Genomic DNA, 20,956 nt, shown 5'->3' on the forward strand with positions numbered 1-20,956 from the left:
GTAGCAGACTGCTGCTGTGGACTCAGCTTAGATCAGACTCTGAAGCATTTCCCTCCAATCGCATCAATCTGCAGAGTGAATTCCAGTATGTATGAATCAGCCTGTTTAGAGCGGCAACGAGAGAAGAAGAAGCAGTAAAAGCATAAGAGGTTAAAACAGACAAACGGAAACTGAGAGAATTGGAGAGGACACATCATAAAGTAAATACTAACTGAAACAAGGCAGGGCTTCGGATGTGTTTAAAACAGGTTATATGAAGAGGAAATATCTGCAGACTTTGACTTGCAGTCCTTCATTTGTTCCTGTTTAACTCCTCACAGTTCATTAATGCACATGCTCAGTTTCATGGTGATTAAAACAGCTGAGTAGGCTAATTCAAAGAAGGCTTTATTGCATACCTTTCTCTATGAATGCAGCTCTTTATGATACAGTATGACGTACTCTTTGTGAAATCCTTATGAAACCATCAATTCATTTTGTGTCAATTATGTCAATTTCTAAAAAAAATAGTCAGTAGGAAGCTGTGTTGGTTTATTTCTGCTAAAATAACCTACTGGCTTTATGTCATTCCTTACACAAATAAACATGAAGAGACGTTATATCTCCAAACAAGTCGTTTTTTGTGTATATCTAACTTAGGCCTCCTGTATCTGGCCTCATCTGTGCCGTAGACTTCTTCATTTTCTGAAGGCTGTTTGAACTTCTCTCTAGTAGAGGGGTTACCAAACCCTTTCCCCAGGGGCCGCTCAAATTCTCACAGATGGACCGGCATGTACTTCTTACTTTGTAACCTTGATGCTAACACATAATAGAATAACTGACACCGAGAGGCGAACAGAAAAAGCAACCATATTGTGGTAACTTTACCTGAAGAAACCATCTGTTCTACTTTACAATATTCAGATTCAATTCTGGTTTACACTGTAATTTAGAGACATGCTTCTCACACACATAGGCCTGAATCTCACACATGCACAAACAGGATGTATGGACATGCATTAATGAAGAGTCAGAGTGGGGCTGCTACACACTGCCACACAAGGAGCACACAACAGAGCTGTTGGGGGTTCGCTGCCTTGCCTGCACATCGGCATACTAACTCTCTACCGGACGTTCGAGGGTTCGATCCCCAGCTCCTGCAGCAACATGTCCGACGTGTCCTTGGGCAAATACTTAACCCCCGAATTGCTCCCACTGCTTCGTCTGTGGCGTATGAATGGTTATTTCTGATGGTCTCACTACATAGCATAGAAATGAATGGGTTTGAATTTAGTAGTTGTGACATGTGATGTAAAAGCGCTTAGGGTTGTCAGAAGACTTGAAAAGCGTTATGCCAGATCTATTTATGATTGCCATTTACTTGGGAAGTAACCCGGCACCTCTCAAGCTACCAAACCAACTTCCATACCCTCCGATTACCGACTGAAGTCCCGACAGACTGAGCTACTGCTGCCCACTGCTAATGCTGAAGTTGTGTCATTGGTCAAAAGTTGGTGGCCTTGGCTGAATAAATGAAGCTTAAATGATCAGCAAATCGAGAGGGCGTGCAATGGAATGGAAGGGGAAGGAAAAGTGTACCCCTCGAAGCCCATTTTTACCAGCCATCCCTGCCTACCTGACATTTACCAGGTATAGGAGGAACATTTGAGGTTGCAGGGAAACAATTTGATGTTTTAAAGAAAACTGTAGTATAAAAATTTAACTAAAAGGCTACTGTACACTATTTTGGTAATTAACTCAAATCCTATGAACACTGAAAATAATGTAGAAGCATGATCATACTGTGGTTAGAAAACGCAATCAAGACAGCCATCCTGCAGAGCCCCGCAGAGTCAGAATCCATATTCTATACATGTACGAGGCTGGATTCTGAAGTGTACAGGGCTGAAGCAGAGAGTTGATTTATGCACATTAGCTCTTTTATAACTATTCCACTTCAAATGTGGGAGAACTTATTTTAAGATCTGCATTGGGGGAATACATTCCATATTAAAGTTGCATCAAACACTCAGTGTGGTGAGTTCTTCCAGTTTTTTGGAAGGGGGTGATGTGCATCATTTCATCATCAATAAAACATTAGCACATTCGTTTAAAAGTATTGGTGTAGCTATACTGAACAAACAAGACCGTGGCCTCCGCACCACATATGTTTTACAGACTTAACCAACTGCTGGATTTGAAGGGGAACCTGCTGAGCGAAGCTGGTTGCCTCACAAAAATGAATCGTAAGGAGAGTGCAGTCGTCAAGCCCTCGTCAACGTGGGAAGAAAACTTTTCAAGTTTGATGTATGGACTTGAACAAATGTGTAAAAAAATAATAATGAGCTTATTCATAGTTAGAATAGATTATGAATAGCAAATTATCTGCAGCCATTTGTGCTGGAATTGGTTTTTAAGACTTGCTTGAAATGAGGCCATTTACATACATGTATGCATGCCTGGTGTGCAGCCTCAGCTCTCACTCTCCTTCACTGCTTCCCCCCGAAGATGACATAGAGCTCTTTTTTCCCCAGCAACTACCATTCAAAAGAGAACATTTTCCTATCAAATGTGGGTGTCATGCTATTTCAGGTCTGGGTCATGAATAAGTTAGGCCAGACTCGGCATGTGAGTGAGCTAATACAAAAATAACGACTGTGCAGGGGGGGGGTGGGGGGGGGTGTTGTCGGAGGAAAAGGAGCAACATCAGGTCAACAGAGATGTAGAGGCTGAATTCAATGTACAGAGTGAAGGCTGGGCTGATGATGTAGGTGAAGTGTGTCCGTCACACTTGGTGTGTTTGAGCTGACGCAGGCTTCACGGGGGGGATATTTGCTCAGCCTAGCAAAAGAAGCTTTTCTTAATTAATGTGTAGTAACTCATCTATAAAGGATGAGTAAATGATTTATTAACCATTCATGAAGCAAGTATAACTTCTAAAGCTTTAATAAAGACTGACTGGGTAGACTATGGATGTACTCTGTGCTGAACCTCTGAAGATCAACATAATGTTTAACCTTTTGTTGAAGTGCCAAAGACAGTACAAAGAACCACCAGCCATAATCCTGTACGCACTGTGTGCAGATTTTATTATCGATCGAAAACCAGTGTTGCCAGATGGAAAATCCAGAAAATACATCCTACATCCATTTTCAATTAACCAAGTATACGATGACTTGTTCAGCATTTATTTCATTTATTAGATATGTAATGCCGGACCGCTGTGTCAAAGAGGGAGCTGAGCCTGAAGGCAAAGCTCTCGATTTACAAGTCGATCTTCATTCATTCATCCCTCACCTATGGTCAATCCCTCAGGAGGAGCTGGAAAAGTTGCTGAGGAGAGGGAAGTCTGGGTTGACTTCCCGCAACCCGACCTCGGATAAGTGTAAGAAAATGGATGGACGGATGGACGGATGAATGGATAATGTCAGAACTTGTATTGTTTTATGAAGCCACAGACTGTATATACATGGGCTTGGAGCTGAGGCGCTTTTCTTAAGCCTCGTGACAAACACCTACAAAGAGCCCGCATGTCAGTCACATCAGCTGCACATCTTATTATGAGTAACTGCTATCCTTCATGAAATCAAAACAGATGATTTACAAAAATAAAATCACCTCCAGTACAGTGTGTCCCGATAAAGACATCAACTACTCAGACAAAAATCTTCTTTTGTACCAGGCAGTAAACATGTAAATTTCTACTTTAAAAATTGAAATGTATTATGGGGTGTGTATGGGACTTCTTTGTCTTTTGGAGCCAGCCTCAAGTGGACACTCGAGGAACTGCAGATTTTTGCACCTGTGGTGAAACTGCCCATGGGGATCCAAACAGAGATATTAAACAAACTAGTTTACTAAAATTTGTATTGTCAAAAAATGATTTCTCACTGCAGCTAAATAGCATATCATCTGTATTCACAATCCACACACACTCAAATGCACACTCTCTCTCTCTCTCTCTCTCTTAGCCTGGTTGCTACAGTATGTGTTTCACTGTGCGTTGCCAGCAGAGCCTCCATCAGGCCTTCAGAGAGTGGGGCTGCCAGCTCTACCTGATCTCAATCCTCCTGCCGGGGTTCCTCTCATTGACTCTCTGTCTGCTGCCAGACACGCCGAGCTATCTCTCACCTGGAGAAACTCGGCAGGCTGCTTTGGCTCCACTACTGTTTACTCTTCCCTTTCCAGGAGGGGGAAAAAAAGAAAAAGGAAGGTTCATGGTGTGTTTGTGCTGGAATGTGTTGCATCTTAATAACAGGTGTCCATTAGGTGTGTAAGTGTGCACAAACTGGCGTTCCCCTCGTCTCTCTTTTCCTCCAGCTGGGGACACAACTGACTGCTCGATGTCCACAGCTGTGATAGAGCTGTTAGAGGGCTAGGTTAGGACTAAGCTAAAATGTTCTTAGGGCAAACATGACAAGAAAAAGAGGGCAAACAATGGCACAGAGGCCCCTGTTCATTATAAGCTTTCCTTAAAAATAAAATAACTGACCCTAGCCTTTGAGATATTTCCACTGACAGATGAGTCACACATCTGGAAATCAAACGCAGATCCTATCAACACTCAGTTTAAGAGATACAAATGTAGGAGAAATTATCATAATTGAATGGATCCTGTGAGGCGTCAGAGCACTACAACACTGAAATGTACTCAAATCAGATAACCTAGTGCCCAATTAGAGGATATCTTATAATGTGTGATGTTATATAATCATCATTTCTTTTCATCATGTAATTTGTCATATATTATACTCTTTTCAACAAGTTTAAATAAGTCTTAGTGGTCCCCAAAACATCTGTAAAGTTTCCTGTCACTAATCCAGTTGATTTGATCATGCCTTTAAACCCCTCTAATTCAGCCCTGCTCAGAACAGGCTGTTTCTGTGTCTGTAGCTTTAAATGCAAATGAGCTGTGTCTGAGCTGTGGAAAGTGATGTAGCTTGGGCTTTCTTGCAACATGCCCTGTTGTTTACGGTGATAAGGCAGACTGACACTCACACCTAGCTGTGTGAGTGTCACCCATTTGGGGGAGGGGTTATTGTTCTTTGTGATGTCATGAAGGGAAAATCCCCAAACGGCCTGGTTTAGCACACATTTTCTGAAAAAGAGGAGCAGGCAAAAGGAGGATGGACTTTTCTCATAATTTGGGGGTTTGTAGACAGACTAGAGACACATTAGTGTTATAAAAACATGGTGATGTGTATCTTGCATGACATGTGACCTTTAATATTAAATTTTTCCTGTCTTCTAATTTTCACAATGTTATAAATGCTTTAACTCTGTTAAGCGTTTTCAATTGTTTTTGTGTGAACGCTGCTCTATAAAGAAACTTGCATTGCCTTGCAGCTGGACATCACAATGAAGCTTTACGTTTCCTGAGCTGATGGCTGTCACAACATAATAATGCCCATGACAAAGTTATTTGTCAGAGTGTTATATAACAAATCCCCTTCATTACACATTATGTATTTTGATGAAGAAATCGACTTCTTCATCGAATTATGGTTAAATCTTGGTTAAGTTTAGGCATGTAAGTGACTTGTTGAGGGTTGAAATTATCACTTCTTCAACATTGGGGATTAAAAACTAAGGGGGGGACTGGGAGATATGACTAAAAATGTTATCATTATAAAAACATGTCATATCAGTCGATAGCGATAATGATAATGATAATGGTAATTGTCAACTCATTATTTATTTCAAATTCAAAGTCAGATTTTTGCTTCTGAGTGAAAGGTGAAGAAACCAGATGGTTATTGTGGTTCAATTATTCTTTATTGTCAGACCATGATAAACTGTTCTTGAACACGGGAACATTTCAGTATCATAAGATCAGTGTACGGTACTGGAAAATGCTGATTTGACAGTTTGCTGTTGTTGGTGTTTCCCCATTTTAGACGCACTTGTCTTCAGCAGAGTTTACAGAGCATGTTACTCTGGCTTTTGCCGGACTGTAAATATCCAAAATAGCTCCACATTCCAAAGTTGAGCAGCCTTTCATGTTGACAATGTTTCCTCCTGCTTTGCTCAGCTCCCCATTTTAGCTGTGTTTCCATTTCACTCCGAACGTCTGTAAGCCCGCCCACCCATATCCCTGTGATATGATTGGCTGTTTATCGTCTCTTTCTTCTTCTCTTTAATGTCGGATGGCATCTATTGTTTAAGCTCCCCTCCCCTTTCCCCAGTGTTCGGGTGGTGCAATTACAGGTTTAATTTATCTAACTTTTACATTGAACAATTGTCTTATTAATATTGAGAAAAAAAATTCTATCGCGATAATTATTGTTATCGTTTTATCGCCCAGGCCTAGCTTTAACTGCATGAATGTAAACCTACACGGCTTTGGGGCCTTTTTTGATGCTGTTGATTTTCTTGGAGAAAAGTCTCTTCAAACTAATCAGTGTGGTATCATTTCCTCTGTTTCCTTCCACAAACATAATCAAAAAACCATTTCCAATTCCTCTATCGGGTCATCAACTCTCCCTGCCTTATTAATTATTTCCATATTTCTCAAATGTCTATCTAGATTAAATGTCTTGTGAACTCCACTGACTCAAAAAAAAAAAAAAAGAAGGAGAATAGTAGCATAAAAATGTGTCCGTGCACCGTGAGATTAGGGGGGTCTGGAGCAGAGGGGATTCCTTTAAGCAAAGGGATCCGAGCGGCCTTGCTCGAAGCTTTGCTGCAGCCTTGTGTTGCCTCTGCATAACTTAACCTGTAGACGAGATGACCAGCAGCTCGGGCAGCAGATCAGGAGAGGCTGCTGTAAGTCTGCTGTACAGAACTCAGCCACTCTGTAAACCTTACACGTAGCCTGCTCTTGCTAATGGAAGGGAGGGGAGAAAGGGAGAAATGTTGTCCGCCTCCTTATGGAGAGATGATTTTAACAGGAAAGGAAATGCGAGCGAGAGCACTTACATGTATGTTTGATAATTAGCTGGTGGCAAGGAAATGAAAGTTAAGCATGGTGGGATTATGTTCTGTAAGGAACAGGACTATAAGGAGGAGAAAATCCATCCTTGGTAAATATTACAGAGTAAATACTGCAGTGTGTCTCTTCTCAGTCATTCACTTCATCAAATGCCAATTACTGCCAGCACATCTGATCGCATGTCCCCCCCTTTTTAACCCTATTTTATTATCATCTTTTCTAATCACCCAACATGAAACGTCATCATGGCAAAATTAAGATGAACAGTATCTAGAATTTTTTTTTTTTTATCTAGTGGGTCTATGTATCATCCATCTGAAAATGTTACATGATAATAATAATTCAGACCATAATCCAGACCACCCAAGGCATCATCAGGGTTGATTCCCAAACTTGACAAAACTCCGCCAGAGACAGAAATACCTTTATACTATTGTTTACTTCTGTGTAGAAAGAAATACTCAGGTTTTTCATTGTAGCAATACTAGAGTATAGAATAACCACAACACATGACTAGCTAGTTGTTAAGCAGAAATTAATAGAGATACTACTGTATGACCAAAAATTCAAATGCTGTTTTTTTATTTATCCTAATGTCTCGTAGACTTCTTATCAGTCAACCCAGTGGTTAAAATGATTAAACTCTGGGCAAGGAAAAAAGACAAAATATGTATTGAAAATGTGCCTGCCATATAAGTTGAATTCCTGATGGTTGCATGATGTTGTTTTTTTCAGGACACAGTTTAAATGTAGTTAGTAGCATTGTTTCGTTGCAACATTCAAACCGGGTCCCTTCCCTCCAGAAGGTCACACTCACAGCTGGATGTGATGTGTATGTTTACTGCTTGTACTTACACTGTAAGCTAACCGCATGCTAGCACAAGCTAACCCCTGGTGTTTGGCATCTGCCTGTCCAACAGAAAGCAGTCATACTCTGCGGTCTGCGAGTGAAAGTCTACACAAGGTTCACACTGATTTTACAACGTTATCCTTTAGGCATTTCACCTCACTATGATTAAATGTTTTCCTTTCGCTGTTGCGTCCTCCTCCGTCATATTCACCATTTGGAATGGCATCCAACGGCTAAGTTGTACCCACTCCTAAACTCACCAGCGCACTGTCATTGGCTCGGTGAAACACAGCTCCCAACACAGAAACAGATGATCACCACACATGTACATAGGTCCATAAGTGATGATTGAGTGGCATTACTTTTGCATAAGTCTTGTATGAGTCTACTTTTTTAATTTAATTAATCTAATCTTTGAATAACAACCAGAAAACAAACATGTTGGTCATTCTAAAAGCTGATGTGAGGGGATTATGATCCCACTTGATATCTTTTTTTTTTAATGCACTTTGAAACTGCATGTACGATGAAAAGATGAGCTGTGGAGACTAAAGGAGGAGCTGAGAGAGGCCAGGTGTTAACTTTGGTATCTTTGTTAAATGGCTCCGACTCCATGACACCCAACATCTGCAATGCTCTGAATCATTAAAAAAAGAAGCTGTGTGTGTGTGTGTGTGTGTGTGTGTGTGTGTGTGTGTGTGTGTGTGTGTGTGTGTGTGTGTGTGTGTGTGTGTGTGTGTGCGCGTGTGTATGTGTGTGTGCGTGTGTATGTGTGTGTGCACGTCAGAGAGCATCACTGTAAATAAAACATAGCCTCTGTAGCTAATAATAATTTTTGATGATATCAGCTGCGGTGCAGGGACGCTCACTTTAAATATTCACAGTGTTAAAAGTAAACATTGCACATTTCCAAGATTCCATTCTGAAAGTCTTACTCTTCAAGATTTGATAGAACATTTTGTTCCAGCTTCCAAGCAGTGATCGATTATCTGACTTTAATATCTTCCAAAAAAAAAAAGCAAAGACAACATTTTTACCAATACCAACCAAAATCAGCTGTCTTTCATAAGAGGCAATAAGCAAGCAGACAAGTCTGAATGTGTGTGTGTATCATAGCTTCATGGGTGAGTGATCAAACTGAGCCAGCAAATATCCTTCGCTGTATCTTGACGGCGAGACAACATCGATATCTATCAAATATAACATTTATCAGCAGCTCAATAAAACAGAGCCTTGCAATCAGCAAGTGACATGGAAGAGGTTACAGACTAATTCAAATTTAATTGAAGTACCACTAAAACTGCATTAGTTTGTGTTAATGTTGGAAACCAATCCATTATTTATAGAACTGGTCCTGAAGGAAAATCATCAGCAGGGCCAATATGGAAGCATTGGGAGAGAACATGTGATTATTGGTAGAAGCTTGGAAAGTAATTTATTATCATGGTGTTATTTATAGATGAAAGAAAGGAGACACACTACCAACATGCTTTACCTTAGACTGATTCTGTGAACCCTTTGTGTTGTTAGGTGACACAAAATGACAAGAACACAAACTGGGTGAAACAGATGCTTTGTAAAGAAAGATTTGAGCGTAAAGATTGTCTAACCCAAAGTATCCCCCAGCATCCTTGTGCGTCGTCATCTGTCCGCGTGACGCACTCTGGAGCTGGTCGCAGCCTCTCTAGTCAGAGCTTGTGTTTCCACAGGATGCTCCACAGTCGGTCTCTGGCTAGTGCCACAACGCTCTGCTCTGCTTGAAATATGCGCTAAGACTATTTTCAACAGAGTCCTCTTCCTGCACACAATTAGCTAAACGGAGCAGATGACCCAGACAGGAAGTCAGACACAGGATAGAGCATCCGGTAGATTTAAAAAAATAAAACACCATGTACAGACTCCTGAGCGTATATATCCCATCATTCTATCAACTTAACGTCAAAACCGGCACCAAATGAACAGCAAGTAATTCTCAGAAAGGTAAGGTAACCCATTGTTTTCATGTTTTTTTCCCAAACGTGAGATTTCCAGGGATCTTGTGAAAACGTGAATCAAACTGCTTGAGGCTGGACTCCGGTTCAGAAATACATCCAGTAAGAAAAAAACACAGCAAGACCAAACTCTGCACACACAGATCTTGTGGAATCTGCAGGTACAGTACACTCTAAAAAAAAAAACAAGCATTAAAAGTTGTTTGCATGTCTTCACTGGCAGACTGATCTGACAAGGCATGCTTTTTTTTTTATTACAAAATTAAATCACCATGATCCATTTCTTGTAATGCAATCACAGCCAAAATATGTTTTGATAAAGTTACGTAAATCTAGATTCCTGTGAATATGGCCGCCAACATAGACATGCATAGTATGACCTACTGCATTTTCACATGGGCTCACCTCAACTCCACACAGAAATGTTTCTCAGGGTTGGCAGGGCTGAGTCTGCAGCTGACCTAGTCGCTGGTCCGCCTCAGGTAGCCGAGAGCAGCTTTTACGTTTTTTAGACTCTCAAGGTGGTGAATGAAACAGACCTGTGCAGACCCAGGATGACGTTCTGGACCCAGACACAACAGCTTTTTGGTTTTCAATTTTATCTGAATACAAGTGGTTTGTGTCGTATAATTACAAATGAACACAAATCATCCCAATTCCGATTTAGCAAGAGCAAGAGATGACTGATAATGTTGAGGTTAAAACAGCTTCAAACTGCGAGTAGACAAACAGGTAACCAAGAGCAGGCAAGTCACTTAATATGAAAACCCAATGGAGACATCATTGAACTATTGCTCCAAGATTCAACATCTCCTGCACAAACATTGCAAAATATTTGACATTCGAAGGACAACTTTGAACTCTCTCCAAATAAACACCACATGATTTAAAAAAGAACATGTTTGTACAAACTCTCCATGACTTGAAACACACTTTGATCCACTTGCAGTGCAACATACAGTAATTAGTGCATGCATTCTGTTAGCAAGGCTGCTCACAATCATTTGTCAATGGAGTAAAGGGACCATCAGTCCCAAAAGAGTGTGTGTGTGTAAAAGAGAGATAAAGAAACCCAAGAAGAGATAGAACCAGCAGCTAGAGCAAAGAGGCAAGCCCGAGGAGAGAGTGAAATTTAGGGAGAGAAAAACGAGGAGGAGTAAAATAAGGAGTAGAAACTGACCAGTCTGGTGACGAGGGGAACCCCGAAGTGCCAGAAGTGCTCGTTGAGCAGCCCGTTGTAAACCACGTTACCAAACAGAGCAATGGTTCCTGGTTTGCACAGACCACTTCCTGGCTTGGTTTCTGCAAAAAAATAGATAAGTAATTATTCAACACGGCATAAAGACGATGGTAATTGCAATACATTTTACAGTATACACATTGTATAGTGAGAGGATGGACAGATCAGCTGTATGATGTTGTTCTTACACAACCCATTTATTTTCTTTTTTAAGTCCTTCTCATCCTGCTAACTTGCCAAAATCAGCCTTAAACCCTTCCTACTTCACATCCTTCTTGTAGTTCTGTGATCTTGTGAACCGGCGAGTACAGCCGCTCATAGTTGAGCTTCAATTCAGAAATGGACGTGGGGGGCAGTGGGGTAGGGCGCCCCATTGGACAGAGCAAGACCACAGTGGAGACTGAAAGCTGCCCAAAACAGATCCTGTGTAAACCGACAGTTAGGGAGCTGTATTAGAGCCAGAGCTCAGTTAGGCCCTGAGGGTAGCACTCGTTCCCCTGTTTTACCAAATCAAATAAATGCTGACATTTAGAACACCTAACTACAGACTCATGGAAGCGGTTTTCTATTGGGTAGATTACTTTACTTTATACTTTATTTCAGACCCATAGGTCCATATCGTTATAAAAAAGCACATATATATAAATACAGGACATTAACAAAGGTGTATAATCACTACATGTGATTACAATACAAAGAGACATGTACACCAGTGTTTCCAGAAACACGAGGAATACCTTAAGTCACCTGTTGAACTAAATCTGACTTGTTTTCATTGTCAAACACAAGAGAATGTTGGCATTGTATGAGTCTGACACCAAAATAAATCATGAAATAAACATCGTATCGGAATCGGCAATTGGCTAAATTCTTATTTCAAACATCGGTGTCAGCATCGGTCTTGATGTTCCCAATCAATTTGGCAGGTATACAATCCTACAATTTTACAATTGACTTAGCAGACGCTTTAATCATAAGCGACGTACATCAGTTGCCAAGCGTTTGCACTTCGTCAGTGGTAATACCAAAGACCTGCTCAAATGTGACTGGTTAATACTCAGACTACAGACTGAAGAAATGCTTTTGATATACGGATGGGATGAGTAGGGATAATAGAGCAGTGGGAAAGTATAAGTTTAGCCATATTGCTGCATTATGTATATGATGGAACAGAGCCCAGATAAATTAACAGTTAATTAGAAGACTTTTGACAAAAGGGGAAATAATTGCTCGACTTCGAGGGTTTGTTTGCAGTGGAACATGGCTGGAATGGAGATCAAGTGGGTTTTAAATGTCTCTGAAAATGATGAAATACTTTTTGACAGAACTGTGAAAAGCTCTCTCTGCCATTTTCCTGTGAACTTTTGAGAAGTGATAGAAAGTGACTGCTTACTAGGAGTTCTTCCTCTATGCACAGTACAGACAACAAAAGCCTTGATCAGTTTGGAATGCAAATATTACAGCACAAATGTTGACACTTTCCGTATGAGTTCAGAAAGCTGTATCTGTTTCTACACTCTATATATATATATATACATCCCTTCAAAGGAGTGCTGGGAGGTCTAACTAGGATGAAGGAGTCTAACCTAAGACCACTCCAAGAAACCCTACACACACACATTTACACAAAGAAAAACATGAGCAGTATGTGTGAATTACGAAGTGATGAACAAAAGGAGAGAAAAATATAACAAAAATGAAAGGATTGAAGAACTGGCTGGTCATGTCACTTGTGTTTTAGGTTGAGCCAAAGGTTGAAGGATCAATATGTAAGTTGTCTACTCTATATCATAAAATGACCTTATGTGATCAGACATTAAGGAAACATGCTGTGTTGAAGTGCTGGCCTCACTGACAACAATGCAGCAGCCTGTATGTCCTTCTGAACTCAGATTGTTGTGTGGAATAATATGTTTTTGTTTTGATTAGAGGAGTAGGTGGTTTTAAGGCGCCCCCTCATGGTCGTTTTAGACGCCCCTTGGTTTGCTGTTTGTAGCAGCGATAGAAGCGAACTGGTTCAGATATAACTGATTTTACCCGAAATAAAAAGCCTTGGAATTTTTTTCAAACAGCTCCATGACCAGAAACGTCATGGATAGGATCAATATTGGAGATGCGGAGAAATGGAGAGAGGTTGGAACGCAGAAAGGTTTCAAGACCGAAGCAGTGCTGGCTAAACACTGAACCTTCTGAATCCGCTACAGTACATGGCAACATGGACTCCAGGGAGAAAATGTTTCTAAAACTGGATTTGCCTGCTGCAAATAAATGAACAGAGACAATTTGTGGTAAGAGCTCTTTTCCTCGCTGTCTGACTGAAACAAATTCTGAGCCCTCAAGTGGGCATAACTAAGGAGAACATATTGAGTGGCTAGTTAGTTCAGCTTAACTGGGATGGCTAAGGCCTGGATCATATTCCTATTGGTTACTGAATCCATAGATGAAAAATAGCTTTTGTAACAGGCTGTGAACATGAATATTTCTGCTGTCAATGTTTAATATGGGGTGTTTATGGGACTTCCGGGTCTTTTGCAGCCACTTGCACATTCACATTGGCTTCATCTTTCAACACCGGAGGTTGCTGCTTGGACCAAAAACAAACCATCCCACAACTACCACTTATCACCACAGGAGCACAAAAGAAAACAAAACTGAGAACAAGTAAGATTGCTTCTTCAAAGACGTATGATTCTTTTTTTAATGTAGCAGTGGATCTGTTTTTTTTTTCTTTTAAAGAATTTGAAATATTTGAAAAATGTTGCCTTTATAGTGAGGTGTTAACTTTACAGCAGAAACAAGCAAACACAAACTCAAAATAAGACTTACATCAGCTGCTTGTTAACTGTGGTTATATTTATTTTCTTATGTAACTTTTGGATTGCTCTTTTGCCTACATTGGGCTCAAAAACAATAATTGGAGTCACCTTATGTTAAATTGCAATTATTCTCTTTGGAATAAACAAATTTCACAAGAAAAATAAATGTTCCAATGACGTCAACAAATCGGCAGCACATCGCTCTGCGCAAGTTGGCATGATCGTGGTCTTTATTCAGACAACAAAAGAGAGAAAAGCAGCCTCGGTGAGCTACAAGCCACAGACCGAACGGATGAGAAGTGTCAATCTGTAGATGTAATTACAGGAAAGCCCAAAATGCGTAATTTGATTGCGGTGGGCATCAGTGAATGATGAGATCTAAATAAGGAGAGCAGGTAAATGAAGCTCTCCTCCAGGGTTTTTGAGATGCACTCCAGCCAGATCACACTCAGTCTCACTGCAGCAGCTCTCGCCTCTGTGCCACGATCTGGTGTCTCCTGGCTCCACTTAGGAAGGACCTATCTTACATTCCATCACTCTAAGTAGTTTGGCAAGCACAGACACACACGCACGCACACGCACACGCACACACGCACACACACACACACACACACACACACACACACACACAGCACGCACACACACACACACAACACGCACACACACACACACAGCACGCACAGTTATGGCCTGTTGGCAAGATTCTTGCCTGGTTCTTTGGCAATTGTGTATTACTAGGCTTGCATCCCAGTCAACACCCTGTGGGTTGAGAGTACTTAGGGGAGAGAAAGAGGGTGAGAGAGAGAGAGACAGAGAGATTACTGCTCGGCTCAGCTAGCTACCCCACTTGGCTCACCTGGTGTTTATGGCAAGAATAGCAGGACAGGAGGAAAAGGAAATATGAGCTGGCCATCAAAAAGTCTTTGGAGGCCTTGGATCTTCTCTCACTCTCCCAATCTCACTCTTTACACAGCCCTCTGTCTTTTACATTTAAATTGTGCAGACGTGCCTTTGACAAAGATAATCAATATTGGTCTCCTTGGCTTATGTTCAATCAGTAGCCATCTTTTTGGCCAACTTGTGAGCTTCAATAATTCTATTATAAATGTGTTCAAATCAAAAGCAAAGTGATTTTTTTACCATGTGTTACTCAAGCAACTTTGCCCACCTTCTGTGTCATTTAAATGATTAAATACAACCAAAGAGGGGCGCCGATGACCTAGAGGTTACATTGCACTCCGTTTATGTAGGCTATACTCCACTCCAATCGTAGAGCCCTGGTTCAAGTCCAACCTAAGGCTCCTTTCCCTCATGTGTCATTCTCCGCTCGCTCTCCCTGATTACCTCCTCTATCCACTGAGCTATGTCAATAAAGGCATACAAAGCACAAAAATAAGTCTTAAAAACACAAAATGCTGTTATGACATCCTCCGAAGGGTATTTCACCAACTTCTGTAGATTGTAGCAAACGTAATACTTGAGTGCTAACATTACTTGGAGTGTCCAAATACTTGCTGAAAATATTGTTTTTTTTTATAGTAAGAATAAATACGTCGGGGTCCGTGAATGTCCCTAGATGTCTCCAATACGTCTTGGTCTCAGTTAGTGTGGTCTTGACTACAAAACCACGTTGAGCAACCAAACGTTATCGTCGTCTTTCGTTTTGGTCATGTGCTCTTGCCTTTTTGGAGTAATGTGTCGTGTCCCTTTGGAGTTACCGTAGCTGCCATAAAGCAGTTGTTGTTGCTGTTCATTATATACACTGACATTCAAAGATTTAAACCCCCTCTGTTCTCTTGAGAGAGTCGGATGTGACCTGCACACTCCCAGTCAAGATCAATTTAATGCCTTCATGTCCTCCAGTGCTCAGACCCACTTCCTGTCCAAGCAGCAGCTCACATCCCAGAATTTATAACTCTGGGTTCCCCTGAGGGCTCGGAGCACCAAAACATATTCCCCTGGCAGTGTGTGTGTGTGTGTGTGTGTGTGTGTGTGTGTGTGTGTGTGTGTGTGTGTGTGTGTGTGTAAGGATAAGTACAAACGGATAGAAAACATAAAGAAAGGGACAGGGATAAGGGCCAGAAGGCCTCTGGACATACAGTACTGGCAGAGAGGCCAGTCACAGTTTCTACAATTATTATTTATTTTAAAGAGTTCCATACTGGGACATGAACCAGCTCATGCTACATGTGCATACATATTAAACCATTTTTACTGTCAACACTCATCACTCTATTAAGAAAAAAAATGTCACGGCAGCATGTAAACCATGAAAATCTCTTGGGGATTTTGTAAAGGTGCCTTTTTAATAAATCATCGACCTTGGCCTCTTTTTTCGGTCGGCTGCTTTGATCGGAGGTTGTTAAGGGGCTGAAGCTCGTTCTACCACCCAACTCACTAGATAATCCTGTCGGCCAAACAACTAAAAAATTTAAAGTACAATCCAATGAAAGCAATTTCCTCTGCAGCTCGTTGGAAACACACTGAGTGGAAAAAGAAACTTCTTGCGGTCCTCATCAAACAATTCGAAGGAGCCAATAAAGACTTCACAGCCCATCAAGCCGAGCAGTGGATTGGTCAGCACTGTTACTAATAACTGCTGATGAAAATCTTAAAGGCCAATAAAAGCCCATGGATGAGCTGCGATGGGTTCCTATTACCAGCCAGTCATCTGGAGACTAATATGTCTAGGGCAGCATCTTAGCTAACTACAGGAGAGATTTACACAACACTTTTTGCAGCATGTGCCGCCTGTAACGATGCTCCTCTGCTGCAGTAAAGCCATTCTGATCAACTCAATGAGCGCTGCGTTGAATCACATATTCAAATGTTCCAACATGAAGACGTGCAAACCTGGAGTTATAACTGCAATCATTTGTTCACTACGAGCCGTTTTTCTTCCTGAATCAAAAATATAAACGTAGACGTAAAAAAAAAAAAGTTGCAAACAACTTAAAAGACTCCTAACCTCGGACCCCTATATCTTTTATAATGGATTTAAAGGTTTTATTCTTAATTTACTAGGTTTATCAGGGCATTCTTCTATTTTAATGTCTTACATCTTCAAACCATACATGCCAGAATGTCCTGTGAGAGACAGGCAGGAGTCTTTATTTTATGTTGCTTGTAAGACTTTTGACACTGTAGAAGTGTGGCGTATCTCCTTACACAACAACAGAACATGTGATTATCAGTGTAGTTTAGCCCTAAACTGTACGTGTGAGTCATCTCAGTCAGAATCAGAGGAAAAAGCCAAACGCTAATTGGTCATTTCAGTTAGAGTCACACAATGCTTTGCTACCAATAGCAAAGTTAGAAGTAGCCTGCATGGGCAATGCTAGCTGAGATGCCAATATTTGTTCTCAATGCTAAGAATTCAAAGCTAATTTATGGATCTGTAGCTTTAGCTCGCGCTAAATAAGCATGAAGCTAAACTACCCAATGCTGACTGCCACTTCAAAACAACCAATGCAGCCATAAACAGACAACCACAGTGGACACAGCATCTTCAGCTGTCTGTAATTGGCCGTTGGATGACACCAACGCTGAGTGTAAACAAGTGGCAACCTCTGGTGTTGAAAGATTAAACCAATCCAGAAGTGCCAAAAAATCCCAATGGAGCTGCTTATTCAAATACCAAAATTTCCAGCATACATCCCAGTACAAAAATAAACATATTTTTTTGGGTCTGTGTATTATCTCTATTCTCAACTCCTTCACTGGTGCCCATCCATTTTAACAGTATTAATCCAGACTGCGTGCACAGTGGACAGTTGCTGATGGGTTGGTTCATGCTGTATCCCCCACCCTTCTTATTTGCTGGACAGCAGCAACTTTGCAGTGTTAAAATAATGATGCAACAAAAAAGGAAGTTGTGACTAAATATTACTTTGGGATATTAAAGGTCACACAGCTTTTATTTCTGCATCCTAGCATTACTTAGCAATCCTAAATCAATAGGAAGCATCCTTATGGATTAGCTCCAAACATAAAAAGGGCCTTGACAAACCATGTGGAGGAAGTAGTATGATTTAATTACATTCACTAACCTTCCCTCCAGAATAAATAACCACACAGGCAATCCCTTCAACCACCCCCATCACACAAACATACACAAACACACACACACACACATGAAAGCAGCCAAATAAAACAGCCTTTACCTAGCACACACACACACCACTGGAGCTGCCATGTTTATTTCACATAGTGCTGCTCTGGTACAAAATAGTACTAACAAATAGATTATAGGGGGTGGTAGAAGGCTGTGTATGTGTTTATGAACCATTTCTTTTTTTGGGGGGGGGTGGGGGGGGGTTGCCACTGACACTTTGGACACACTGGCATGTTTCATTAAGCTGTTCTGTGTAATCTAATAGGCACTGCTTCAGTACACATAGTGGAGAGAACAGTCAAAACTTAGTAAAACATTTAAAGCTATCGGTCACATGGCTAGTTTTTCCCAACTGTCTTTCACATCTCCCAATCTGTGTCAGCGAAAAAAGAATACTTCTCTGGACTTTGGGGGATTTAAACAGGGAAAAAAATGTATGTCTCACTTGAACAAAACTACTATTGTCAGATGCAGATGTTTTATTCTTCTTCTAGGTGTCCACTGACTCTGGCCAGTGTGATGTCAATGTACATTCTAGGGGTGTCCTCGACGAAAGGATTTCCATAGTGGAATCTGATTGGCCAGATTTTGCCTATAGTCGACTGATCATTGAATGTTCGGTTCAATTTCTTCAAACACATTACATTCACTGTTCCCAGCCTATAATTACGAATGAGCCTGAGTTAAAAAGGAGGTGCCTACCCCTGATTTGACGTATCAAAACCTGGCCCATTGCAGGCGTCTGTGCCGAAAACTGAATTTTCTTGTAGCCAATGAAATTCTGAACACGATGACTTGTCCTTAGATGAACAAAACAAGAGCTGCCTAATCCCTTATAGAATACAGAAATCCAAAACTAGTACTCCTGAGTCGTGATGTCCACAATGCACAACTGTGTGTGTGCAACATGCTCTTGTCCGGTTCATGTTCTACCTGCTGATAAAGAATCATCTTCCTCTGGCCTGGGGCGACATATTAAAACACAATAACAGCGATGTTGGACAGCAGCTGATTCCCCCGCAGACACCACAATATAAGACCCAGTGTGTGTGAGTGGCTGTCAAACAATACCTGGTCTCTGTGTAGTTCAGCATCCTCTATTCACTTTGATACAGTTTACCTTCAGGTTTCCAGTTCACCTGACTCAGTGCTCTTTTGGCTGCTGCAGCCTTTTTTTAGACACAATTTCTTGCCTTCATGTTTTTTATTTCAGTTTTGCTTCATCCCATCAACTCTGATAAAAAGCTCTTTCAAAATCATTCCAGCATCATTTACAGTGTCAAGTTTGTAAGTCATTATTTTTCTCCCTTCATCCTTCTTCCTCTGCTCCTGTTCTGCAAATTGCTACATGTCCTCGCACTTTTTCAAATCCAGGTAACATTTTGTTTATTCAATTCCTTTTAGTCTCTCCATTTTCCTCCTCTCATCCAGTTTTTCCCCATTTCTGGAAATTATCCATAATTTTAAAAACACCATCCTCCATCTTTCCATTAACAAACATCACTTCCTTCCTCTCATCATCCTGACTCACAGTCATTTTACTACTATTTCCCCCTAACCTCCTATTTTAGTTTCACTCTACAGCTCCTCTTTTTACTTTTCTGCATGCACTTCCCCCCTCCCTCCTTGCTTCGCCTTTGGCTCTTGGTCTGGGACAGCTGGTTAGGTGGGTCTGCCTGCTCCTGTCAGTTTAACTGGCTTGGCTGCCGGGCCAGCAGGGCTTTGATCCACTACCAACAGCCTCCAGCCCAAGCAGGGCCACAGCAATGCCAGACCAGGGGCCCCTGAGCACTTTACCTCCCCCCCCCCACCATAATACCCTGACTGTGGGCATTAAGAGGTGGCCAATTCCCTACTAACCCTGAGGAGGAGTAAACATGGCAGCTGTTGTGAAGGTCCACTAAGGCAGAGGTAAAGAGGGAGGAAACCTGATCGAGCGGGAAAACTCACTTGAGGGCGAAGCTCCTTCATGTGTTGAATATGCCAGATTCTAAATGGATATGTTAACAATTGCAGAGTGTAGATTTGAATATAAATAAAGGTGTATGGGTATAATCCATTCATGCATGATGCAGACTTGTTCTGACTACCAACTTTTCAAATAAAGCAGCTTGAGTAGTGGCCAAAGGCTTCAAACTATGACAACCTGATGTTAATTACCATGTTCAGGCTGATGATGATGTTGACAGTGTTGTTGATGTTGATGACAGAAATATAAGCAATCTGCTTCTAAACACCTTGTGCATTACCTGTCAGCACCTGTGTCCGAACTTTCTTGAAGCTTGGCTTTTATTTCATATTGATTATACACTTGTTTGATAAGACAAACTAAGCTACACATGGGGCAGCTCTGGCTCAGTTGGTAGAGTCGGTCGTCTCTCAATCAGAAGGTTGAGGGTTCGATCCCAAGCTCCTGAAGCAACATGTTCAATGTGTCCTTTGGTAAGACACTTAACCCTGAATCTCTACCACTGCTTTTGTCGGCGGTGTGTATGAATGCGTATGAATGGGATAAGTTAATTCTGATGGTCTCACTACATAGCAACCTCTGCGTTCAGTGTGTGAATGTGTAGGTGTGACATGCGGTGTAAAAGCGCTTTGAGTAGTCGGAAGACTAGAAAAAGCGCTATACAAGCTCAAGTTCATTTACCATTTACATGAGTTAGAAATCACTTGAGACAATGAGACAACTATGAGACTATGAGTCTTAACTATGAGACATTTTAGACTCAGGTCACCTGTTTTTTTAGAACCTTATCAAGTGACCAAATGTAGCCAGTGGTAGAAACTGTGTTGATATGTCCCTTCCTCTATTATTATTATTTCCCCCCCTTTCATGTAATGTAATTATAGTAGATTATGTTATATAGCCAGCTAGTTATACAATATAACCAATAGCATCCAAAATGCCACCCATGCCAACATGCACACACTCTCCAAGAACCTGCGGATAAGTGCATTCCAGTGAAAAGCTGTTCCTTGTAGAAAGAGGCTTCTGAGCAATCATTCACAATCCGACTGGTGCCTCGGTGCAC

At 41.2% G+C, this 20,956-nt stretch overlaps 1 protein-coding gene across 3 annotated transcripts in view; it reads right to left on the reverse strand.

Moving 5' to 3' along the window:
- Positions 1 to 20,956, reverse strand: part of LOC109988579 (RNA binding protein fox-1 homolog 3) — a 542,301-nt gene that overhangs the window by 176,945 nt on the left and 344,400 nt on the right. For all 3 annotated transcript variants that reach the window (XM_065949245.1, XM_065949247.1, XM_065949244.1), the window contains exon 5: positions 10,932 to 11,053. In XM_065949245.1, the coding sequence (XP_065805317.1) occupies positions 10,932 to 11,053 (122 nt within the window). The remainder of the gene's footprint in view (positions 1 to 10,931; positions 11,054 to 20,956) is intronic.

The sequence above is a fragment of the Labrus bergylta genome, chromosome 21 (assembly GCF_963930695.1).
Source record: "Labrus bergylta chromosome 21, fLabBer1.1, whole genome shotgun sequence".
Classification (NCBI taxonomy): domain Eukaryota; kingdom Metazoa; phylum Chordata; class Actinopteri; order Labriformes; family Labridae; genus Labrus; species Labrus bergylta.